The 26,696-nt window shown below is 40.7% G+C and overlaps 1 protein-coding gene and 2 long non-coding RNA genes across 7 annotated transcripts in view; all 3 read right to left on the bottom strand.

Moving 5' to 3' along the window:
- The window catches only part of CABCOCO1 (ciliary associated calcium binding coiled-coil 1), a 54,142-nt gene extending 27,980 nt beyond the window's left edge, over positions 1-26,162 (bottom strand). Inside the window, exons 1-5 of one of the 5 annotated variants that reach the window (XM_083502820.1) lie at positions 25,894-26,162; positions 16,348-16,448; positions 15,605-15,774; positions 13,589-13,733; positions 6,689-6,761 (exon numbers count right to left, since the gene is read on the bottom strand). In XM_083502820.1, coding sequence (XP_083358946.1) covers positions 6,689-6,761; positions 13,589-13,733; positions 15,605-15,774; positions 16,348-16,448; positions 25,894-26,064 — 660 coding nt within the window. In that variant the 5' untranslated portion in view covers positions 26,065-26,162. Of the gene's footprint in view, positions 1-6,688; positions 6,762-13,588; positions 13,734-15,604; positions 15,775-16,347; positions 16,449-19,374; positions 19,450-19,668; positions 19,838-23,818; positions 23,882-25,893 lie in introns of those variants that run through there. The other 4 variants (XM_083502824.1, XM_083502821.1, XM_083502822.1 and 1 more) reach the window with 4 other exon arrangements.
- Positions 7,182-8,319, bottom strand: LOC310706713. Its single transcript, XR_014526103.1, has 2 exons — positions 8,241-8,319; positions 7,182-7,953 (listed from the first exon to the last, which is right to left on the bottom strand). It is a non-coding gene; the product is annotated as an uncharacterized lncRNA (long non-coding RNA).
- On the bottom strand, positions 22,291-23,808 carry LOC310706770. Its single transcript, XR_014526165.1, has 2 exons — positions 23,157-23,808; positions 22,291-23,108 (listed from the first exon to the last, which is right to left on the bottom strand). It is a non-coding gene; the product is annotated as an uncharacterized lncRNA (long non-coding RNA).
- Positions 26,163-26,696: the final 534 nt, after the last annotated feature.

Genomic DNA, 26,696 nt, shown 5'->3' with positions numbered 1-26,696 from the left:
AAGAGTAAATTTCTAAACAAATACAATATCCTCAAGGCATGTATCTGACAGGCACTTTGACGGAAAAGCATTTCCAGAGACAGCAATGGGAAAGATGTTTCTGAAACTCCCACATGAGGGCACTCTAGTGCCCTCTGGTAAGAAATTTCTGAAGAGCAACTTAATCTTTATGCAATATCACTTTTTAAACCAATTTTGACTGTACTCAAAATTTAAATGAGCACGTACACACATCTACAGATCTCCAATAACAGAGGCAGGTGAAAGAATAATTCCATTAAATATTCTCTTTGAAGAACAATCATTATGGGTTAATTTAGTCTTTCCTCTATGTAAACGCTTGAAATAGGAATCCAAAATCCTGTAGAGATTCAAAAGCTAACAAGTGGTTTCTATTAGAACAAATGAAGGGCCATTAAGGGAACTGCATGAATAACACTGAAGAATTACAATGATAAATGGACACCATGAATAATGCAGTGAGGAAAACTGCGTGAAAATGTTAAACAGGAATTTGAAGAACTTTGGACAAGTGACCTCTTCACCTGCATTTCCCCCGTTTGTATAAAGGAGGAGACCTGAAGAATATGTACAAGTGCAAAAGCAATACTTGCACCATCAAATTCATTATTTTAAATTAAAAATGCACAGCAGCAACATTCTACCTACCTTAGGGTTCCTTTCTACTCAGAGGTCACCTAAGAGAGCTATAAATTACAGAAGCCCACCAGTCACAAAATGGTGGTGCCTGTCACAAAATGGCAGCAGATGGAGGCATAATCAGCTGGCAATTACATATATCACCTTTCTACTAATTTATCCACCTTTCAAAATTGCTAAATTCTTTGCCACAGAGTTCTCCATATTGCAAGGAGTTCCATAGCTCAGCTTTCCTCAGACATGGTCCACTGTACCAAATGTGCTAAGAAAGCCAAGGGACTTAATACAGAAGAATTTCCCCGTGTCAACTGCCCAATTACTTATGCAAGATGGCTTTCGGGTGACAAACCCAGCTGATCAGTACGTATTGGGCAAATTTTGGAAGTGCAGGCCAAGTCTGTGTGCTTCTCCAGAATCAAGTCATGGAAGAAAGCAGTCTTTCTTTTTTGGTCAACCTCTTGTTCACCAGCAGCAAGGCCAAGACAGAGGAGCTGACAGATGTGGAGGCCACATCATTCAAGTTGGGAAAGAAATCAAGAGCAAGGAGAGCTCTTGGTGGTCCTCCAGCCCATTTGATTGCAGGTCTCCCCACTGCCATACTTCTAGTGCCCTAAAACTACTTGAATTAACTACAACATGCTCCATTCTCCTTGACAGACACATCTCTCAATAATGACTTATTATTATTTATTCAATTTCTATACAACCCTTCAACAAACAAAAACAATACCCCCCCAATTTAAAAGTTCATAGGTTGTTTAATTAGCTGAAGTCCTGGGAGAAGAGGAATGTTTTTGGCTAGCACCTAAAGATGTGGTACCAGGCGAGCCTCCCTGGGGAGAGCATTCCACAAATAGGGAGCCACCACAGAAAAGGCCCATCCTCGTGTTGCCAGCTTCCAGACCTCTCATGGAGGAAGTACATGAAGAAGGGCCTCAGATGTCTATCACAGGGTCTGAGTCAGTTCATATGGGAAGACGCAGTCCTTGAGGTGTTACAGACCTGAGCCATTTAAGGCTTAATAGGTCAAAGCCAGCACTTTGAATTGGGCCCAGAAACCGTCAGTGGAGTCGGGCTAGGATTGGCATTATATGCTCAAACCATCTTGCCCTTGGTGAGCAGAGGTGGAGACAAAATAGCACAGTGCTATTAGCATCCTTTCCGCTTCAGGATGGGCAGTTCAAAACTAGGACACTGGCAATATTATGGTCTCTTGTTTCTCTCCCAGACTGTGTCAACTACAAACACAGGAAAAGTCAGCTCAAATTCTGAACTCCCTGACCTTTCTATAAAATTCATTTCTTTAATTAGAAGACAAACATGGAGGAGAGTTTCTGCTCTGAGATTTAAGAGCATGCTCAAAGCGGGTTTGAAACTCATGGGTTTCTACATGCCACTCCTTCTCTTAGCATTGCTAAATGTTTCCATTGTCTTATGTTTTGATTATTCAGTCAGTCCAAACCCTATGCCAAATGTACCCGGATTAACAAACCACAAATATTTAACTCTGAATATTTCTTTCGTTTCAAAGAGCGAGCTCATATTAATAGTCTGTGTTCTCATTGTATATATCTTATCTTTTTTATTGAAATATAAATAATTCCTTAGGTAGAGTTTCATAAATATACAGATGTATATTACAGGGCTAGCCATATGGTAGCAATTTAAATAGTAACACACACTCATTTCCCAGCTGTAGTTATTCAGTGGGTATGACCTCTATTTTCACATTAAATATAACTCATTGCTGGTACAATAATTTTCAGCTAATATGGGGAAATGCCCATTGACTTGCACGTAATTGGATAGCACAATACCAGCTAGCTTACTCTGGAATCACCCACAGCTGTAGGTAAATATAGCTTAGAAGTGAGACTTTGTTATGAGAACAATGCAGAGATTTCTGATATAAAGATAAAAAATGTATTTTCTAGTTTGTAAAGATAATGTGTATGCTGGAGTGAATATTTCATAAATGTTGTGAATATTAATACAGAACAATGTGTGTATATCAGAAGTTTTTTTTGGGGGGGGGTGAAATTAGGGTGATCCCAAGATGTGGCTTTCTTGTAGAATTAGCACAGCTCATGTACACAAGCTTTTTTTTGTACCCTGCAGATAATCTCATCATCAAAATGTCAAAATGTATTTGTTTTTACATTAAATCAGGGTTTACTCTTATCACATATAACCATTTAAGTAAAAACGAACCATTATATTTCCATAGTCTTTGCTGGTGTGGAAACCAGTTAGAATATTTTGGGGGCAGGTAGCTTATTACGTGGGTGTTCCCTGGGAGGTGTTTATCATCACACTCCAACTTTCATTTACTTCCCAACTAAACACAACCTAACCAAATTGTTTCTGCTCGTCCGAACAATGTTAAGTATGCATGTTTCCAGCTGCATGCTAGGCACATCAGTCAACAACCCAGTTCAGAAGATCTCAGTTCATACATTGGGATTAAAAAAAATTAATGAAGAGTTCTTGCACAAGAAAAAAGTACCAGATGAAGACTTGTTGAAAGCAACACACTGATAATACCCACGTCAACCCAGCTCCAGCTTCTAATTTTTCAGACTAACTCCTTTTAAGTAAGGCTTTCTAATCAGCCAATCTGGGGGACGGACAACTTTTCCTGTAACAAATTCACATGAACAAGTAATATATTCCAAATGAAATAAAATCAGGGTTGGAGAGAGTCCAAGTATGGTTATACTCAAGACAGAAATAAGTTAATGTAAATAGTTACTATTTTGCAAAGGTAACTCCAGCGTATGATATCGGGTGACTATAAATTTAATGACAGAGCACATGTAATATTATATATAAAAAATTACACACACACCCTTGCAATCTGACTCTATGACATCTCTAAGCCCTGGGCAGGATGCTCTGGAAACTTTTTCTGCTCTTGAGAGTTTGAAAATAAACTCATATCATTGGAACTTGTGCACAGAGGTTTCTGTGGACTGTGTCCAAGGTATGAAATTCCTTCAGAAATCCAGTCAGCTGGGCCGTAAAAGGTTGATTATTCCATCACACTGATTGAAGCAAGAAGGGATAAAACTACATTTACCAACCACATTATTTTTTATTAGGAAACGTTTCAAAGCAAACACCATTCCAATTTTTTTTAAGGCTTGTTCCATTCAAGAACAGCATGAACATGTAACCATCAAGGCTGCATTTGTAAATGTTCCCAAAACTCCCCCCGCCCCAGGCACGCAGTAATACATCACCCTAAGTAAAATAAATTAGCTGAGCCCCCCCCCAAACAGAAAATAATAAAAGCTTCTATGCAATTAATGTCTTAGCAATGTAAACATTTGTTATGAGATCTGACATATGTTAATGGAAATTGCTTTGCTGAATTTCTGCATTCAGCATTCCTCCATTTGTGCTCTGTGAATAAGTAGGCTAAGCCAATGTTATATTAAATAAGCAAATTCTGTACCTGAGACAGAAATGAATGCCAAGGCTCGAAGCAACCATTTCCTGGGGTAGATGCGGAAAAGTTATTCTCAGTGTGCAGTGCAATCTTATGCATGTTTACTCAGAAGTAAGTCCCACTGTGTGATTAGAACTACGGCCTACATTTACAATCCATGGACTCTTTGGATCCCCAGAGGTCTTCTGTATTTACATGCTTAAAATGTCCCAGAAAATATGAAGATAAACCATTTTGTTCCTGCAGTCAACCTGCCCCAACAATTTTTTTGAGATTGTCAAATGTCAGTCCCCCCTCTCCAAGAACTAGAATTTGGTCCAGAGACAAAAAATATCAGTAGGGATGTTAAATTACAGCTGCTTAAAAGATTGTAAGGCACTGGGAGACTGGGGTGTCAGAGAATTCCAGTGAAAATGGAAACAGAAGTGGAAACTGCTGCAGTTGGCGTGTTTGTCTGTGGTCCAGAATGGAAATCAGTCAAATCACTATGACTGTTCATTCACATTGCTGTTGTTGTTTTAAGCCCGTAAATGAAATGTCATTAATGACTTTCTTTACATTGTTTAGAAGTTTCATTTGCATGGAAATGAATGCCAGTTACATGTGTCACATAATTACAGTGGTACCTCGGGTTACATACACTTCAGGTTACATATGCTTCAGGTTACAGACTCCGCTAACCCAGTAATAGTACCTCGGGTTAAGAACTTTGCTTCAGAATGAGAACAGAAATCATGCTCTGGTGGCCTGGCAGCAGCGGGAGGCCCCATAGGCTAAAGTGGTGCTTCAGGTTAAGAACAGTTTCAGGTTAAGAACAGACCTCCGGAACAAATTAAGTACTTAACCCGAGATACCACTTTACTTAAGTTATGTAACGTTCGACTTCCGAGGTACAACTGTACTAATCCAGAGTATTTGTGCCTTGTGTTGAGCACTTGGGACAGAATCTGGGAATCCTGCCACCCCACTGTCCTGACTGATCTAATGAAGGTCATCTTGGATCTGATGCTGTAGACTCCCAGAATGCTGGTTCTGGGGACTACAAAATTCATGCTTGGGCCACCTTGTTTATGGGGTGGAGTGAGAGCTCATGACTTCACCACTACCATAACATGCTATCAACATGTACCAGAACATGTTCTTGAAGGTGCTTTTCTCAACTGTACAGGATGTTGGCAATTTGAAGTGGAGGCTATATTGTCTTGTGCAGCTCAGATAATTTCCAGCTGAGGATAAGTATTTTAGTGACTTTAACCATGGGTGTTGAAGCTACTGAAATGGTTTGCCATAGAGGTTAATGGAATCTGATGGATTCCTGAGGATCCTGGAGGATTTTCTGCCTGATATGGCAGGTATTCCCCTCAAAGCCCTAGTTGCTCTCTAGTAAAATTAGCCAGATAAGAGACACCGTCCAGATTGGATTTAGGGTCCCCGCCTGCAAAAAAAAAACCCCCACTGGATTTATTTCAATGTAAAATTATTTCTATAAGGCATTCCCTGCTAAACCATTAAAGAGACTTGACTGTTACTGGACAAATGCTACCTGTTGCTAGCTAAATGCCAAGTTATACCTTCTCGAAATAGTTTGACATTCATAGTCTGACAGTTTTCTTTTGCAATGGCTTTTTTTCTCTCGTTAGACAAACTGAATTATGATGGTTAGCACTCAGCAGGGTAGTAGTGACATTTATTATTTGCTTGCTCCCTTTAAAGCTGCCTTCTCATTGGCTAAAAAAATAGTTCAAGCCATAATTTTTAGGAAGAGATCATTTTAAAAGTCTCGGGGGGGGGGGAATCATGTGTTTCACATATTTAAAGTATATGCAGCTTTATCATTTAAAAATAGAAGTGCGGTCCAAAGGTGTGATATGTGAACAGGACAGACCCAAGTATGCAGTTGGAGCTCTATCTGCAATTTCTGTCATATCAGTTCCCACTGCCAAAGATATTAGCTGCTCTTAAGAAATGGATTGCCTCCTCAGCAGTGGGAGCACCTGTGGCAGAAAAGGCAAGCTGTGCAAATTCTACTTTCCCATTTGGATTGTGGTCAGTTTCGTGACTAACCACACTAAGGCAGTGATCAAACTGCTGAAGTGAACAGATGTGGGTAACTGAAAGGGATATGGACATATGGACAGACAAGAGTGGAAGAGTGGCACATCAGGAATAGTGAGGAATTAGAAATTAACCACTATTATTATTGAATCTCTTCCACATGCTGATTTATCAATGAAAACAGTCACATACACATTAGCTTTAAACCTCTACAGACCAGCCCTCAGCCATAAGCTGTATCTAAAATTCCATACATCTCCCTTATAAATGATGTCAATGAAGATATTATTGACAAGACAGCAAGAAGTCTAGCCAACAATGGCATATTTAGTCTTCTAAATTTCAAATTTCTGAGGAGACAGGCATTACTGCATTTCTCTTTTATTCTTTCATCTGCAATTCTATGCTGTTAACACTTGAGCTATTGTGACACAAAGTTGCTTTGAGCTATAGAAAACAGATGCCAGCGAACATGCATTAAAACATTCCACTTAATCAGTTCCAGTCATACAAATTACTTACCTCATCTCCCAACACAATTTCTTCCCTGGGAGTGTAGAAAAGAAATTCATATAGTGTATAATGCTGGAATATGCTGGAAGACAAGAACATTGACACTTCATTATGCAGGGGGTAGGGAATCCATTTAGAAAAAATATTTTGGGAGGAAACTAGGGCCATTTTGATTCACAAGGAAAACATTGCCATAACAAGACTGTACTCTTCTACCTAGATTTTTGGGAAGTATATCTGGGGGTTTTTCTTACTTTTCCATTGTCCCACCATATTCCTGATTTACAAAATTTTTGTGGGGCAGGTTCTGTCTTTGATTTGTATAGATGTGTGTGGGTTTTTAAAAAATAGATTTCTTATGGTTTTTGTAATTGGCTTTAGTGTATATGCTGTATCGTACGTTGCTCTGGGTCACTTCCGTAAGTAAAACAACAACAACAACAACAACAACAACAACAACAACAACAACAACAACAACAACAGTGAATATCAGAACCCAAGATAGGACATATTTCCAACTTTATTTAGATAGATTCTTCTATACAAACCTAACAAGGAGATCAAAGAATGTATCAGAGGTCATAGTCTCCAATGTGGACCAATATACTGAAATTTGGAATGTTAGCACAAGTGTTATTTTAAATTAATTCTGATGCTGAGAGACATACCTCGCCTTGAAACACTAAATTTTTTTTAGTCCTTGCTGTTTTTCTCGGTGATCAAGTGGTACAAATAGTCTTTTTCTATTATAGTCCATCTGTTTGTGGGTAGGGGACTTATTCTGGTGAGATCACAATGCTAAGAAAAGGTGACTCATGACCATAGCAACATGAAAACATTATGACATCAGAGAGTGTGAAAATAGTTGCAGCAGATACATGGCCAGAAGACTCACTTGGACGCACTGATGGAAGCCATGCAGTCAGGAGCAGTCACAGTGCGTTTCTGCAATCCTGATCACTGCTCTCTCTGGATGATATAACACAACGGCACCTATGAATGCTTTTCCTTAAGCACGACTTAAAGAAAAGTTTGATGGGCAAACTTATCAATAGCGGGCATCAGGGACACTGCAGTGTAGTTAGAAATAGCCCTCTAAGTCAGAGAATGGAACATACAGCAGAGTTCTAAAGAAACAGAAGCCCTTTGTGAACATCACAGAGCCAGGGGGATGCAGTGGATAGGCTAGGACTGGGGACTCCAGTTCAAATCCCCACCCAGCCATGAAAGTTCATTGGGTGTCATTGCACCAATCACCATCTATGAGCACTAATCTATCTTAGAATATAGAATCATAGACTTGGAATAGACCACAAGGGCCATCGAGTCCAACCCCCTGCCAAGCAGGAAACACCATCAGAGCACTCCTGACATATGGTTGTCAAGCCTCTGCTTAAAGACTTCCAAAGAAGGAGACTCCACCACACTCCTTGGCAGCAAATTCCACTGTCGAACAGCTCTTACTGTCAGGAAGTTCTTCCTAATGTTTAGGTGGAATCTTCTTTCTTGTAGTTTGCATCCGTTGCTCCGTGTCCGCTTCTCTGGAGCAGCAGAAAACAACCTTTCTCATAGGAATGTTGTGATTTTATATATATACACACATACACATGGTTCAGCCATGAACACAACCTTGATCTCCTTGGAGTAAAGGTAGGATAGAATTGCTTTATTTTTTATTAAGTTTTATTTATTATTATAACAAGAACTTCCATGTCTATATATTAAAACCCCTCATGAACTCCCTGTCCTAGTTTTTTGTTTTTTGAAAATTACCGCTACAGAAATACTTTATACCTTGGCCATGTCTCTCAGACTGAAGACATGCACATTTGTGTAACTGAATACACCCTTTTGGATTCAGGAAGGCGAGGGGAATGCGTATGCGTAGGCCAAATTATTACTGTCCTGGTTCTCAAGGAGCTTCATTGAGCCACATTTCTATCAAATTATGTAGCTTGGACAACATACATATTTCTCCTCCAAAACAGTACAAAATTTCCTTTCCTTCCTTTTTTTACGGGACACAGTGGAATACACTTGGCATTCCTTTCTGCCGTTACTGATGGTTAGACTTTTGGCACGACAAGACAAATGATTACACATGTGAATGAAGTTACAGGGTAGGGCTTTTTATGACACCTTGCAAGGATCTGAAAGTGATTAATGCCAACATATTTCCCCAGCTTAACTGTTTCCTGAAAGAAAATGTCAAGAGATATGTTGATGCTTGCTTGCCTGCCTCCGGAGACAAGATGAAAAAAAAAAGGGGGGGGAGAAAAACACTGTCATCTTTTAGCAGACGTGAAGGCATCATCAGAGCTTCTGTGTGGATTGTGCCTCTATATTCAGGCATTTCTCCTTGTTTTTATTACAGTTCTCAGATGTTTATAACAAAGCTTCCTCCAGGGGAAAAAAAAGGTTTTAAGAGCTGAAGCACCAAATACTCATTTTGAGGAAGGAAAAATACCTTAGCTCCATCACTGAAAATATATACAGAAGTACAGCCTTTGCATCCTGCATCCCTGGCAGCTGTTGATGACTTAAGTGTCCTGGCAGAACCCAATGTTGACCTTAAACTCATTTCTGACATTCTGTTCAGCATTAGGGACTCCATTCTAACAGCACATTATTACCCCAATGCAGATGCAGGCCAGGCCACTGTAGGGAATTAAAATGATGGACCCCAGACCAGGAATTCTGTGATTCTATGCCACTTCTGCAGCTCTAACAATATGGTGGATATGACCTGTTTTAACCTTTCTAAGCACAAATGCAATGAGAAGGAACAGGAAGGTTAATAGGCACCTTACTGATAGAGCTGCAGAGGTGGAATAGAATCACAGAATTGTAGAGTTGGAAGGGGGCAGAGGGTCATCTACTCCAACCCCCTGCACTACAGGAATCTCCAGTAAAGCATCCATGTCAGGCCCAGAACTGGTGTTACTCCACTGCCCTGGTGATCCAGATGCAACTTCTAGTGAAGGAAGGCATGCTGTCTTTCAAGAGACATCTAGTCCCAAGCCAGATCAGGGACTGGCCTGCAGTTTGTGGTTTTTTAAAAAAATTGATTTTACATTTCCAATATCGATACTAAACATTCATTTTTCAATCCCCCCCCCCCCGCCTTCCCTCAGCTTCCATTTCTGGTTTATTACGTCAAACGATACATTCTACGGTTTGAATATGGGAAAATTTTCCTGCAGTTTGGCCAGCAAGCAAGCAGCAAATGGAAGGATGCAAAGTGAGAGAGCTGGTGTGAATGGTCCACCCTTTTCTCCCTCAGGTATTAGCTCTTGACCAGTTTTCCTGACTGGAAAAATGCATCTATCAAGTCTGCTGTTGTATGCAGTTCCCTGTTTCATTGTTCTTTTACAATTCCAGACAGCTTTCACCCTGATATTTATGTTAGGCGTTTATGTTCTGTTGGTTTGTTTTTCAAATTGCTAGTTTCGATGTCCGTTTACATCAAACACATTTATTTTGCCAGTATTGTTGTGGCAATGTGTGATTATGTTTCATGTTATGTTTCCATTTTTTTATGGCTTGTAATATGTCATAAAATTGTGCTTTAACAGGTTGTGAGCCACTTTGTGTGAAGGAAACTGCGAAAGGTGGCCTATATATAAATAAAATGTGGCAGCTGATTGGAAGCTTCGTGCTCAAAAGCAGCATACCTCCAAAGACCTGGGAGAGGTTGTTGCCTTTGCATGTGACGTTCCTGGGAGCATTTGTCTTTCAGAGAATGACAGAACTGTTGAGTTGGAAGGGACCCAGGGGATCATCTAGTCCAACCCCCCTGCAATGCAGGAATCTTAACATGACAGATGGCCACCCAACCTCTGCTTAAAAACCTCCAAGGAAGGAGAGTTCACCACCATGGAAAGAAGAAGAGAAGAGTTTGGATTTGATACCCCGCTTTATCACTACCCGAAGGAGTCTCAAAGCAGCTAACGTTCTCCTTTCCCTCCCTCCCCCACAACAAACACTCTGTGAGGTGAGTGGGGCTAAGAGACTTCAAAGAAGTGTGACTAGCCCAAGGTCACCCAACAGCTGCATGTGGAGGAGCGGAGACGCGAACCCGGTTCCCCAGATTACGAGTCTACCGCTCTGAACCACTACACCACACTGGCTCTCACTGCCACTGTTCCATTGTTGAACAACTCTTACTATCAAAAGGTTCATCCTGATATTTAGCCAGAATCTACTTTCTCGTAACTTGAAGTCATTGGTTTGGGTCCTAGCAGGAGAAAACAAGGTTGCTCCATCCTACATGTGACAGCCCTTTAGAGATTTGAAGATGGCTATTGTATTTCCCTCTCAGTCTCCTCTTTACCAGGCTAAACATAATTTCATCAACCATTCCTCATAAAATTTGCTTCCCAGATCCAGTGTCATCTTGGTTGCCCTCCTCTGCACACATTCCAGTTTGTCAATATCCTTTTTAGTGGTGCCCAGAACCAGGCACAGTACTCTAGTTGCAGTTTGACCGAGGCGGAATAGAGCGGGACTATTACAGTTGTGATCCAGCCAGACATTTATTTTTGTATTTGCGTTAGTTGCCCTGCACCAATGCTAATACAGTGGTACCTCGCAAGACGAATGCCTCACAAGACAAAAAACTCGCTAGACGAAAGGGTTTTTTGTTTTTTGAGCTGCTTCGCAAGACGATTTTCCCTATGGGCTTGCTTCGCAAGACGGAAACGTCTTGCAAGTTTGTTTCCTTTTTCTTAACACCGTTAATACAGTTGCGACTTGACTTCGAGGAGCAACTCATAGAACGCGGTGTGGTAGCCTTTTTTGAGGTTTTTAAAGACTTTGGTGATTTTTGAAGCTTTTCCAAAACTTTCCCGACACCGTGCTTCGCAAGACGAAAAAAATTGCAAGACGGCAAAACTCGCGGAACGAATTAATTTCGTCCTGCGAGGCACCACTGTATACCTCTGAATAGATGCTTCTTGGGAGAAACTGAACACTTTGTTAATTGAAACTGTTAATGACATTTGATTTCACAAAAGAGGACTGCAACCCCAAGTGGGCAGTTAAGTAAAAAATAAAAAGGGACATCCCCCACACACACCTGAAAATATTAATTTAAGACACATGCAAATATATTTAAAAAGCCAATAATTAAAAAAACAACCTGATGATTAACATATGTTTTTTTTAACAAAAAGTGCAAATGTAACAATAAAAGAAAACAAAGAATCAAAAATGTAATAATCTGAACAAAGTGTAACAACAAAAATGTAACAACAAAAAAGTAAGAAACTGATTAAGATTACACCACTCTCCCACCTAGAAATATACTTTGCCCCTTCTGTGCTCTTCCAAAGAAAAAAAAAATATGATGCTGCCACTGCTTGTACTATAAGAATTAATGCCACTATCTGAGTTCCCAATCTTTACTCTTTAGTTGTGAACCTCCCAGAAGCTCAGAGTTCATTCAGGGAGGTTTACTACTACAAAGGTTGGGTATCTCCATCTAATCCAATGCACGAAATAAGTAAAACTGTAAGTAAAACTGTATACACTCTTGTCTCGTCCCTGTCTCCTCTTCTTTGTCATCCCATCCTTAAACATAGACTGAATTTAAAATGTGTAAAGTCCCCCCATGTTTTGTTGGCCAGAAACTGTGGCAAGAATCTGCATAAGAGGTATTAACTAGAAGGCGATCCCAGAAGTCTCTTAATATATTTCATTTAGTTTAAGATGAACTTTACAAATAGCTTGCTTATTGACTTTTGCCTTCTGGTGAGATTGCTGCCTATTATCTCACAAAAATATTGAGGGGGGGGAGTGTTATATTCACTGTAATAGTAACCTTGATAGAGCTAACTTGTATTTTTTTTATTTTCTCCACTCTGCCCTCTTCAGGTAGTTACTGTATTTCCTCTTAGCTCAGTATTTTCTAACCAGTATCTGCCAGTGTGGTTAGATATTTGTTCACCAACTTTATTCCTATCTCTGGAAGAGCAAAGAAAGACTTTGAAGGAACTTGGGTCAAACTAATATTGTTAATACTGCTTACTGGCGTGGCAAGATGAACATACAGTGGAGATATTTTTGAAGCTTCAAACATTTATATTGGGGTTCACAGGCAGGGAACTCATGCCTGACCTAAAGTCAAGCATTTTGTTTTGAACTGTAGTAGGAACACATCATCTGGGAAATGCTGAAATGTAGATGCCAAAACTGAGCTTCAGACAGCTCACCATGATTCAAGACATTTCTTAAAATTGGGCATTGCTACTGATCAATGTGAGTAAGGATATAAATATCAGAGAGAAATTGTATGTGAGGTTCTTCCCATCAAGACCTCCTTGACTTTGTGCTTTTTTGTCACTGTTATATGCACCCATATCATATTTTGTTATCCTGTGAATTTGATATGTTGAAGTAAATTAGTTTTTATTTTTAAAAGGACCTCTTTTTCCCATTTAACTTGGTTTTATATTTTAATGGCTGTATGATACCTATCAGGACCCTCAGAAAATACAGATGTATGTCACACAAGTAACCCAAAACATGGTTTATTAGCTGCTGTGGTGTATGGGCTTATTATTATAAATTACTATTATTACTACTATATTTCTTTTATATCCCACCTTTCCTCTAAGGAGCTGAAGGGGGCATGGATGGCTCTCCCCCTCCCCGTTTTATCAACACAACAATCCTGTGAGGTAGGTTGTGCTGCGAGACTAACTGGCCCAAGGTTGCTCACTGAACTACATGGTTGAGCGGCTATTTGAACCCTGGTCTCCTAAATCCTAATCCAATACCACTCTGCTTCTCTTATCCATAAGAAGCTATACTTATTCATAAGAGGCATCTATGACATCTGAACACTGCGTGCATTTGGTAAGGTGCATCACAGAGTGCTTCTTAACAATGAACATGTAAGATAAATACCTGATCTTCAAATAATTGATTATGGCTTTGGCTTGGTCTACTGTGAAGAACTCAAAGCCACCGCTTTTCTCCGAATTACGTCGCCCAATTCCAGCCATTGCATTTCTGAGTTCTTGGATGTTATCTTCCAGTGTCATATGCTGAGCTGCAATGCATACCAGAAAACACATACAGCCCGCCCTCATTTTTAACACTTTGAAGGTTTTAAATCAAGTGTGGAAAATAAGATCTGACAACTAGTTATTAGCTGGAAAGACATTATGTCGCAAACCTTTTACGTACAAACAACTAGATAATTCAGCTAGATTTCACCCGGATCTCATGGCTTTCAAAGCTCAATGTATTTGCCACATTAAGAAATAAATTGCACAAGCAATTCTCCAGGCATAATCACTCCTAAATTCACTCCATTGGTGTTCAAGAAATGAATCAGATACTGAACTAAGAGAAGGCAAAAAAATAACCAAGGCAAAATCAGATAATGGCCATTTTCTTCAGGATATTAAAGTGGGGATGAATGAATTGCCCTGTAAGAATGCACTCTTGTTCGAACTAGCAAAGACAGTGAACACTACTGCTATCCCAGAGCACAGTCTTTGATGGAGGTCATATACATCTAAAAATAAATAAATAACTATGCCAGCCCCAAATAGCATGGAATTCCCTGTTAATGTAAACGAGGTGGTTGATTCAGAAAAGCAATTATGAGGCAGCCACCTCTGGAAAAACATCAGGAAGAACCAACTGGGAAAATATTCCCACAAAAGAGCAGATTGTACCTTTGGACTGAGTCTACTGAAAAGAATGTCAAGCTCTTTTTCAGAGAACTGCTTCATATTGCAAACAGACCTGAAAAGCTTTGGCTTTCAAATACTCCCATGTCAAGATTAGTCTTTATGCACAAAGGTGGCTATACAAAAGGAGAGAGGAGGAAGCAAAGAAATGTGGGGTGGGGGTGTTTCTGTGTGCAAAGGGAAGTTGGAAAAAAGGAAGGAGGTGGTAGGGGAAAGGGGGAAAGGTAATCATGGTATGTGCAAGGAGGGGTGTTCAGAATGAAAGGAGAAGGTATGGAAATGGGGGATAATCTGCGTGCAGAGGAGAGTGAGGAAAAATAAGAAGAGTGGTGGTGGGGGGGGGGGGAAAGGGAGTAAAGGTGAAAATAAGGGTGCAAAGGAGGTTCCAAAAAAGTAGGGAGTAGGTGGCATGGGAATAGGGTTGAGCTTGAAACCTGGGACATGAAAGGGTCTGAAGGATAGGAGAGGATGGTGGCTTCATAACTGGGCAGAATGTGGAAAGTGTGCTTGGTAGTTGCACTGTGTGGCAGGAGGAAGATGCAGAAGGTCATCATGGGAATGGTTTGTGCTCAAGGTGGTTTACACAAAAGCAGGAGCACATGGACACGGGTGAAAGCGAAAATGTGTGCAAAGCAGTGACTTCAGAAATTGGGTTGGGAGGGTGAATGAGGAGGGAAGAGAAAGCTCCAGGGGTTAATGTTAACAGACTGACAAGGGAGTTGGTGAGTGGAGCAAGTAGGGGCGCAGCCACACACACACACATACACAAGTCTAAAAGTGCAGCAAGTTTACAATATGATGATCATGGTCGTTATCTGGTTTATATATAAAGTAAATTAATTCTATTTTCAGATCCTTTCAAATAAATTAATTACAAAATATATCAACTGTATTTGATTAGTGAGAAGGTGTGCAGAAGGCTTCAAACAACATGAAACCATGGTCAGGCCTACACAGTATGTCACTGCCTTTAACTCTGCAATTTCTGGCTTCCATGCATCTTTTCAATTTACTAAGCAAAATAACAATGGCTAGTGAGTTGTATCAAAAATAAACTTACAACCTGCTGAAACTTGGGGTGCTCAAAAATCATGCTTTTGCAACTCATTCTTGCTCAAAAACAAAACAGGGTTGAGAAAACAACTACTTCTAACAAAAAGTAAATTAATTTATTAAAATGCTCAAACGGGAAACCCAAAATGCAAAATACAACAAAACTTACTCTCAATGTTATTCATCAGCATATTTAACAGAGTCAGGAGTCCTCCAAGTTGCACAGGTGTGAACTCTAATGCTTTAGCCCACCAAAATCCAGAGACATAATAATCCAGTAATGCAGCTTGTTTCAAAGATGTCAAAGGTTCTTTCATATTTAGGAACATTTCCATATAACTGCAATTAAAAATTGTGATTATCCAAAACTGGAGCATTAAGACCAAGCTAGGACATGTAGCTACAACAATCTTGCTTCCCATACCCTCCTTTTAAAAGAGCAGGTTAACCAGACTTTAGTAATCTGCGTAAATCCTGTTGACCTGATAGAAAACCATTATCATGTGATTCCTCACTGTAAGCACTGTACCATGAGCTCAGGCCTAATTTAGTGCAAATAAGCGTTAATTAATTACGATAACATTTTCATGTTGTCAGCTATCCAGAGCTTTGGAAAGACAGGGCATAAATTAATAAATGTAATTAACTCACTTCGATTATGTAGTCACTTTAAATAAACCCACAACTGGAGTAACACAAGATAAATTCCCTTACAATGGCAATCAAACACAAGAAAGCATGAGTGTGTGGATAACTACTAGTCAAAAGATCCTAAATCAGTATAGGATTCCATTGCTCTATCCTTTGGAAAGAATCTGGCAAAAACTGGTATAAGCTGTTCAACCCATTAACTCAACAGAGAATAAAAATAAGAACAAAATCTATACTTATGGGTAAGTTCAACAGACTTACCTTTGAACTCCTGCTATATCTTGTTCCAACAGAATATTAATCTGCGTAAGGGAAAGGAATTTCCAAGCCATTGCCTCTTCTTCTTTAACAGCATCCTCATCCTGTAGAAAGCAAATTACATTACATTACAATAGCAGCCACACACACAACTTATTTATCTGAAGGATCTCTTCATCAAAGCATAAAAAGAAACAATGGCAGCTGCCAATGCTAACTTAGCTGATTTGGGAACAGACAGATAAGTGGAAATTAATTTGTCTTACATTGTAAATGAAATACTTCTCAGAGAACGCAACATTGCAAAGCAGAAATTCAAGTTCATACTAGATAACAAGTTAAATTTGAATGAAACTCTTAACCCAGAGGTTATTTAACTATGGTCCAAGAACCACAAGAGGTTCACCACAGACCACCCTTTCAGGGACTTCACCAAGATGGTAATGAAAATAGACAACAAATGCTGAATGTCCCTGAAGCTTCTTTCACATACTGAAATAATAACCTATCCCAGGCATTACCAACCTTCGGTCCTCCAGATGTTTTGGATTACAATTCCCATCATCCCTGACCACTGGTCCTGTTAGCGAGGGATCATGGGAGTTGTAGGCCAAAACATCTGGAGGGCCACAGGTTGGAGATGCCTGACCTATCCAATTCCTATAAGGTGTCTCCTCTTATCTCCCCCCCCAACTTTTTTTTCCTTCTTGAAAAAAACCATTGAAATATTTTGCCTAGTTTCAAAATGCATCACCCAAATTTGATTATATAGATATTGATTAAGCAAAGGCAGAGGAACCCCTTTCAGCCCTAGGCCAGCATTTTCCTGTGCGCAACCTGCAGAGGAGCACATTAGGGTTGACAGATCAGGAGACCCTGTGATATCAGGGCCCTAACCGGAGACCTAGGGGGCGGCCCCTGATGATGTCATGGGGGTAGGTCCTGAAGATAGAGCTTAATTGACTGTCTATGCTATAATTTGCGATGAACTCCTGTCAGGCTGAAGCTTGAAATCTTTCTTTATTAAAGGAACTCTTGCCCACTTGGAGATGCAGGTCTCCACCTGGCCCCTGTAGGGGGCCAAGCAAACCTGGAGACTTCAGGCTAGACCTGGAGTTTTGGCAACCCTAGATCAGGTGCCTGTGATAGGTAGGGTCAGAGAGAAGTAGGTGTGGCCAGAAACAAAAAATTGGTTGGGCCGGGGTAAGAGTGGTAGAGCAACATAATGCAACTCCAACATGCAAACATTTCTGCACCCAAACACATTTCTATAACCTCCATGAAGGCATGCAAGAGAGATTATCACGGTTCAACAGCACATCCCTGACACATAAAAGCACTCAAGGAGGGTATGGAGCAAGGCCAATGATCTTTTGATGAAGGGTGGTATATAGATTTAATAAATGAATAAAAAAAGGGGGAGTGGCCTGGGAATTGGCTTGGGCAAAGTCCTGAGGAGTGGATAGAGTGGCCTGGATGACCACATTTGGGCCCCAGGCCCGAGCTATAAAGGAAAAGAGGCATCAATGATCAAGATAATTGGTTGTATCTAATGGAATCACCCCATTAGTGCAAAGACGTCTGCTTCCATGGTGGAACTTCCACTCTCTACGCCCCTCCCAAATCTGCTCAAGGAGGGGGAACCCCCAGAACAGATGTGGGGCACGAGGAGGAGAGGAAGAGGAAGTTCCACTGGACAAGCAAATGTCTTCCCAAGGAGGAAGCAGACTGCTTTTCAAAAGAAAGCAATGGCTGTGGATGAGTAAGTACTTCTGTAGCTGGACAATCTTTATGTACCAATACCACATCAGGCTTTGGGAGGAGGGTTTACATAACATTCACTGGTAGAGAAGCTAGCCAGTGTCTTAGACCCCAAACTCGTCCTGCACATAACTGACATAGTCTAACAGCACACAGACTCACTGTTTCTAAATATACATTAATTTCTGAAAGTCTCAAATTATCCATGCTATCACCAGGCAGGTAGAGTGCAATAGCATCTATTTTTGAGCTGTTCTATTTCTTAAGCAAGGAAGCACATCAAAAATAGCCATGTTGATTTACAATCCCGCTCAAAATAGAAGCCATGTCCTAGAAGACAAAGTCAATGCAAGGAGGGAGCCCCCCCCCCCGACCCCACCAGGGCTTAATAGTTAAAAGCAATTAAAAAAAAGGAAAGGGAAAATAAACCATGGCTTGTAAATCACACTGTAGTACTATAGGAATTATTAGCAACTTATTAAATGTGCACCTGTTTACTTGTACCGAACACCAAATACCACTATTTACCAATTCATATCTTATTACCAACAAGAAGTGAAAAGCCCCACCGCCCCCTTGCTTCAGCTGTACATGTATAAGAACATAATGGCCTGTTGGATCATCGTTGCTTTCTGTGGCAGAGGGTTCCATAGTTTTACTGCTGGTTTATCAACTGCAGTGGTTTGCCCGCAACACTGAAATGTGTGAACTGGGATCTTCCTTACCAGAGATTCCCAATTGTCTCATTGGGGATATGTTCATAAGCAATCGCTGTATTGGGAGAAATTGCTGCCGTATTTTGGACTTCTGAGGTTTTAGTATCATCTGGCAGCAACTTCTGAAGCAGCGACTACAATTAACCTAATATCCCCTCAGCAAATTGGTGGAAAGCAATGTGAGGTTCTGCTGGGGAAGACTTAGTTCCTATAAAAGTCAGCATTTTTTATCCAATAGTAACAAACCTCACTTCTTACTCCACTTCATTGTGAGAAATGTCTGCATTCTCCTAATCTCTGCTTCCTGTTCTTTAACCAGTTACCAATCCACGGCAGCTAAGTTTACTCAAGAGCCTTTGATGAGGACCTTTGCCAAAAGCTTTGTGGAAACTCAAATATATAATGCCTACACCCATGTTTTTGTGTTTGTTGACACTTCTAAAGAACTTCTAGGGGTTGGTAAGACAGAACTTCTTTTTTCAGAAGCCACATTGATTTTTCCTCAGCAGAGCTTGTTATTTCATATGTTTAATTCTGCTTCCCATCAATTTACCTGGAACAGACAGTAGGATACAAGACCTCTTCTTAAAAACTGGTATAAGATTAGCAGCATTCAAATCCTCCAACATGAAGGCCAATTTCAGTGGAAAGATCAATCAAGGTCTGAGTAAAGTAGAACCACTCATCCGCACTCCCTTGCCACAGAACACACAGTGGGAGCTGCTGCGTGGCAACTACTCACAAAGACTTAGCTCTACTGTGAGATGAGCGAGACCCAGCTGCTTAGACCCACTCCGTTGCCTACTGTAAGCTGTTGCCTGCCAACTGTTATCAAGGGAACACTTGCCTCCATCATGCCTGCCTCCATCATCACCTGGACAAGACCCAGCTCCTCAGTCTCATTCCTTTGTCTCAAAGATCTCAATAGGAACTGTTGCTTGGCAACTGCCAACAGGCAACAAAGGAAGATTCTCTCCATCATGGTCTGAGTGAGATCCAGTGAGGACATCAGAAGTGCAACTAGGGATGAGGGTAGGAAATACCTCCTGAATAATCCTGGCGCCACAGGGCTAATAATAATAATAATAATAATAATAATAATACATTTTTTATATCCCGCCCTCCACAGCCATAACCGGGCTCAGGATGGCTAACATCAAAATATAAATACATTAAAACATAAAATTCAGCAATTGACTGAAATACAGCTTAAAATCGGATTAACCATGTGCTCTCTTGTCCTAGTAACAGGCTTGAATCTTTTGTAGGTCACTTTGATTGCCTTTTGAGACTATAAAGCAGGATATAAGTATTAATAAAATATATATTTTTAAATAAAGTATCAGAAATTTCACTTTTAAGAACTCTTATTCCTAACCCATGCGGACCCAGCCATGCATTAATTTTTTATTTGTTGATTACCTCAGATAATTAAACTTGTCACCTTTATTTGACTTAGTTTTCAAAGTAGTATCCTTGGCAGGGCTCTATGAAAATATACCAATCCTTCTTCAGTCATCCTTTTGTACGTAGGTCATTTAACAATTCAAGCGCCTCCAGGGCTGGTTTCTGGATTCTGATATATTTAGACTATTTAATTTTGTCTTAATGTTTTGAGCAACAAACTCCCCAAGTTCTTTTTCCCTTGCCTTATTGCCAAAGTATGCACTCCTTTTTATTTCCCCCATTTCAACAAAACTCCCACTTTTTAAATGAAAACTTCTTGCCTTTTATAGCTTCCTTGACTCTGCTCGTTAAGCAGACTATTGGTGCTTAACATCAAAAAGGCCGCAGAGCAGCTTTTAAACCTATTTCTGGGGGAAAGCTGACAGGAGCTGTGGAACATTGGGTTCAGGACAATTCATCCTTTAGGGATGATGGTGTAAATATTTCTAGTCATCAAAGTGGCAATAGGGTAAAACTTGACAATGAGCATACAGGGGAGGGGGAGAAATGACAGCTGTTTGAAGAGGCCAGAGAGAACTTGCACACAAAGAGACAATTTTGAGAGGGGCACAGAGTAAAGGTACTTACAGGCTAGTACTAGAACAATTCAAGATAGAGACATGGGATTGCACACTGTTAAGAGAGAACATAGGTATAATGGGCATATCACAAATCTTGTGGAAGAGAAAAAAAAAATCCAGGGAAAATAGACATGTCATTTAGGTACAGTCACAATACTGCTTTCCTACTTTGAGGTGATTTTCTGAAGCCATCTTTTGAAAAATACTGTGTTTCATAAAAAAAAAAAGCAAATCCATCTCAGAAGGAAAGAAAATATGGTAAAGATTTTGCCCCAGTTTTTAAGTGTACAGATGTCTACAGACAGAGCCAATCTTAGTATTATGGGTGAGATCCAATGTTGCACCAGCAGACACAGTGGTCCTTTTCCTCCGGCCCCTTGCAGCCCACCCATGGCCCCAACCTGTTTCCAAGGGATCCCCAAACCCCCTACAGCTGATTTGGGGGGTACACAGGAGGGAGCTGCAGAGAGAGGAGAAAGGGGAAGGCCTGCAAGAGGAAGTCCGCTGCACAAGTGGGATGCCACATCTGGATATTGACCTGTAAATGCAACTGACCCTTTTCTACAGCACTGTTGCCAAAATGATGGAAACCCAGGTAACGATAAATGGACCCATCTTTCCCATCTTTGACAAAAGAGAGCATTTGAATGCAAGGAAATGCAAGCCCAATCTTTACCTGACCATACTCCAATGAATTAGAATTTTAATTCTTACACAATCTGAATTAATGCACTTCACCATCTCACAACCATTGGTCTGGTTCAAACCATAGTTAAAAACAAACTATGGTTTAACATGAATGGGCAGCATGCTGATGCCTTACTACTTCTCTGCTTCTGCCACACTGCCAGAAAACAAGTCAGGGTTTGTTTTGTTTTAATGTTCAAATCCTAGCTTGTGATTCATTTATCTCCCAATAAACCATAAGTAGTAACAAAGGTTTGTTCTTGGCTTACTTTTCTTGGGGGATAACAAATCAGAAGCCAAGGTTCGGATATCACAAAAATCAGATTCTGAACACTTTCCCATATGTACTTATCCATTTATTCATAAAATAATTTCTATACCACACTTTGGTCCTCCTTAAAGTGCCAATTTAAAAAGTTATAAAACCAGAGAGCATTAAAACAAACCAACAAATTCATGCCACAGGCAGCTATGAATTAAAATTAACTGAAAGCCTGGCAGAATAAAAATGCCATACCTGTACTACTAGATGCAATATTTTTCCATTGTATTTTTATGCTGTAAATCTACAAATAATGGGTGGAATACAAATTTAATTAAATTTAAAAAAAAATCATTAGTGAGAGGTGTAATTGAACTTCTAGATAAAACACAGACTATTAAAATCTATCTCACACACATACATCTTTCTGGTTTAATCCCAGCTACCAGCAGCAATAGAAAAGTTATTTCCTTTACATCTCATGCCAGTCTACTTTCTGAATTAAAACTCTTCCTTCGTACATTTGATTCACGCAGGCTTCTCCTGACTGACCTTCCTTCCCTTTTTGGTTTTCTCCCCAATGTGCTCTGTCTAACTTCAGATTGTAAGCCTTTGGGCACTGCCTGTTTTCTTCTTGATTTTTGTACACTGCCAAATAAATTATATTAAAATGCAAGCCAGCTTTACTCAGTCTTCAGTCCTACACATGCTTACTTAAGAGTAAAACCCTACTGAACTGTCTCAAACACCAAAATTAACATGCATAGGATCAGGCTGTCAGATTTCTAAGTCATGGCCCAAACATTGCTTCAAAACACTGACATCAAGGGTTTTGGGTTTTTTTTAAAAAAAAAGTTTGTGTCTTTTATTTATTTATTCATTTATAAAAGTATTTATATACCACCCTATCATAAAATATCAGGGTGGTGTGCATTATGTATACTATAAAATATAAACACAATTAAAAACAGAACAGAGTTATCGTTAAAGTGACTGGCTGGTCAAAAGGTTTTAAAAGCTGCACAAGTCTCTTGGCATTTATACCATTAAAACATGTCAATTACCAATCTACAGGACCATAGGAAGTTGCCTTATACCAAGTTAGATCACTTGTCCTTTTACGTTGCTATTGTCTCTAAGCTGATTGGAAGAACTTCTCCATGTTTTCAGGAAGTTATCCCAAGGTATGAATCTGGGAACTTCCGCATTTGACACGTGTTTAGTTAAAGCTCTCTGGCATTGCATGTACACTATTTTTAACAACTAGGTTGGCACTCCACAACTTCTCTTCTTCTTCTTCTTCTTCTTCTTCTTCTTCTTCTTCTTCTTCTTCTTCTCCTCCTCCTCCTTCTCCTTAACAATTAAAGCTTACTTCCAACACTTCCACCATGCTAACTCTGACCTTTTCACTCATTTCACATGATCTGCTTGAAGCGCTTTCGAGTTTTTTTCCCATTCTTGGTATGCACGCATAAAACATAAAGATGCAATACTAAATGTGCTTGCATCAGTTTTTATGGTCACCTAGCAATATGTATTTATAACTACATTTAATCTTTCTGCATTTTTGCATCACCTGTATACAAATGCTTTCTATCTGGAGGGAATGTTTAATTCTCAACAAACCATCTCCCCCCCCCCCCACAAAATCATTCCAATTTGGGAGTGGCTTTGTCACATTTTCACGGTCTTTGTCTATGTAAATCTCTTTGATTACAACTAATTGGTATAGAATGGACCCCAGATTCCTCCTCTTTTACTATGGCAGAAGACCTCTGCCACACAGCCATTTTCTTTACTGTTCCCATCCCCTGGCCTCTCATAAAATTAATAAGAGATAGGGAAATCATTAGCAATTTTGTAGATGTGAATTTCCTTTTCTCTATTCCATTGCCTCTGAAGTTCAGGGAAATTAACAAGGTGGGAGAAAAGCATGGCAATTTGTTTTAATCTAAAAACCACTATGTACACCAGTGCTAATGCAAACATGTATATACTGACAAAACTTATGGTTTCCCTACCGGAATCCAGAGAGGCGCATCTTGGTGGAAATGAAAAGGTTTTCTCATGTTTGTGTAGAGTGGAGAGGTAGTACAGTGAAGGAAATAACAGTGTGGAAGGCTGAAAGAGAGCTATGTCATCAGTTATGTCATAATGGAGCTACATCCCCTTATGACATAGCTGATGCCACTGTCATCAGATATGTCACAATGTGAATCACATCTGAATCTTGGTTGCCATTCTTTTGCTAGCAGGGCTCCTTTAGCAGCAGCAGGACAAGCCACAACTCTGAAGGGCCATATGAATGCTAACCATTATTATTCCTCACCAACCTGCCCATGTACTCAGGTCATCTTCAGGGTACCTCTGCCATCTCAGGTAAAGCAGGTGGGAAATAACATCTATTTACTTCCAGGTATTTTCAGTGACAGGCAAAGGCCTTTCTTATTCTTGTGGTTTTTTGCCATCTGAGGGAGTTTCAAATCATGTCGTTTTTACCCTGCTATTCTAGAGATTTTGCTGAAATTATTGTATTTTCATTCTGGTTTTTTAAAATTCCTTTTATGCTTTAAGAAATATTCGTTTATATAACGACAAAAACAGAACACAGCATCCCATAATGAACAAAAGGCTCTTTTACATGTTATATGTACCTAAGACTGCAGTCCTATGCACACTTACAAGGGAGTAAGCCCCAATGAACTTAGTGGGACTTACTTCTGAGTAGACATGCATAGGACTGGATTGTAAGCAAAACAGAAGAAAGTGGGCTGGATGCTGAAGAGACAGACAGAGACATGATACAGGTGCAAGGATTTTTACACAAGCGCTGTATGGAAGTCCCACTGAGCTCTGTAGGACTTACTCCCAGGTAAGTGTCCATGACTGTAGTCTAACAATACCTTTAGCTTTAATCAATGGCTACTAGCCATGACGGCTTTGCCCCATGGTTGGAGGTGGTAATGCTTTTGAATACCAATTTCTGGAAGCCACAGGTGGGGATAGTGATCTTGTGCTTGGATTCTGCTCCCACGGACATCTGTGTGACAACTGCGAGAACAAGATGCTGGACTAGGTGGGTCACTGGCCTGATCCAGCAGGCTCTTCTTTTATTTTTAATGTGCACTCATATGCGCTATTTTAAAGGTGATAATAATAACAGTTATAATGTATATGTGTATGCTATGTTTTCTCCTGCTCTGGAGGGTGGGACTCAAACCAATGACTTCAAGTTGCAAGAAAGAAGATTCTGACTAAACATTTGGGGGAAAAACTTTCTGACTGCAAGAGCTGTTCAACAGTGGAATGGTCTCCCTTGGGAGCTTGTGGACTCTCCTTCCTCGGAGGTTTTTAAGCAGAGGCTGGATGGCCATCAGTGCTTTAGCTGAGTTTCCTGCGTTGCAGGGGGTTGGCCTAGATGACCCTCAGGACCCCTTGAAACTCTACAGTTCTACGATATATTCCTACAAAACAATTTTGTAGTCATTGGGTTGGTTTGTATTTTGACTATCTATCTATCTATCTATACAGACATATAGACACACACACACACACAGTGGTTTTATATTTTGATTTTGTTCTGTCTTAACTGCCCTGAGACCACCGGGTATAGAGCGGTAGGTATATAAATTCAATAATAAATAAATAAATAAAACAATAATTTGAAATGTTATTGTTATTATTTCAAAAGGCAAATGTAACATATGGCCACCCTTTGGAACAACACTAATAAAATTATTATTAATTAGAGCCATAAGTGTTGGAAGCCGTCCAGAGTGGGGTGGTATAAATAATAAAAATAAAATAACTACTACTACTGACCATTAGAATAAATATAAGGATTTGAGCCTTCCCACAGCCCCTCAATACACTGGAAGGGTAGAGAATATTTTAGGGAATGGGGAGAACAGAGCATTTGACCATTAGGTGGGAAAAGGGGAAAGAAGCCAGACTGGGGAGGAGGAATGAACCAAGGAGGGCGCCTGAGCGAAGGCTGGCGAGGCCTCAGGGCGGCGGCGGGGCTCGCGTAGGGGGCCAGGCCGGGGCCCTGGGACGGAGAGGCAGGCTTTTTATTTGCTGGCTCGCCTCTTCCTACCTGCCGGCTGGCTTTCTCCTTCTCCTTCGCCTTGTTTTTCTTGGCTGCCATAACGACTGCCCTGAGCATGTCGGCGCTGCCCGTGGAAATCTTGCGGGCGGGGACATGGTGAGACCTAGGCGACGAGCCGGGATGCCCCTTGGGGTGCGAGGGGCGGGCCGAGCCCGACATGTCTCCGTCCCGCCCTCCTCCTCCTCCTCCTCCTCCAGGCCGGCCACGTTCCAAGCGGAGCGCGCCGGGTTCCGAGGGCGGCGGAGCCCCTTCTGCTTCTCCTTCCTCCTCCTCCAACTGGGTCTTTCCCGTTTACCTCTTGGGGCCACCTGGCCGCTTCGCGAAGGGGAAAGCGAACTCCAGTTTCAGTTCGACCCGGGGAAGAATCTGATCCGAAGTTGGGGCGCAACCCCTTGGTGGTGGGTTTAGACGTGGGCTGCTTCAACCTGCCTTTCCCCAACGTGGCGCATTCCGGATGTTTTTACGCTCCCGTTCACAGGTGGCAACAGCATCCTATAGCCGGCCTCCCTTGTCATAAAGGGGCAGCCACGTTTCTAGGTGGGGTGCCGGGTTTACATATAAGCTAAACAAGCTATAGCTTAGGGCCCCACTCTCGGGGGGGGGGGCCAAAAAAAATTAAAGGAAAAAAACCACTGGATGTACATTTCCAAAATATAAGGGGGGGGGGACAAATAAAATACAACCTACATACAGCAACAGTGTTTTGTGTTGTCTAGGCTCCTATGGTGTAAGTAATGGGCCCCACTTGCTAGCTTGCTCCCTAAAATATCCCATATAAAGGGCCCCATTAC

This window comes from Podarcis liolepis (assembly GCF_965112155.1).
Source record: "Podarcis liolepis genome assembly, chromosome: 5".
NCBI lineage: Eukaryota > Metazoa > Chordata > Lepidosauria > Squamata > Lacertidae > Podarcis > Podarcis liolepis.
The sequence above is the reverse complement of the archived record's forward strand: the minus strand, read 5'-3'. Positions and strand labels throughout refer to the sequence as shown.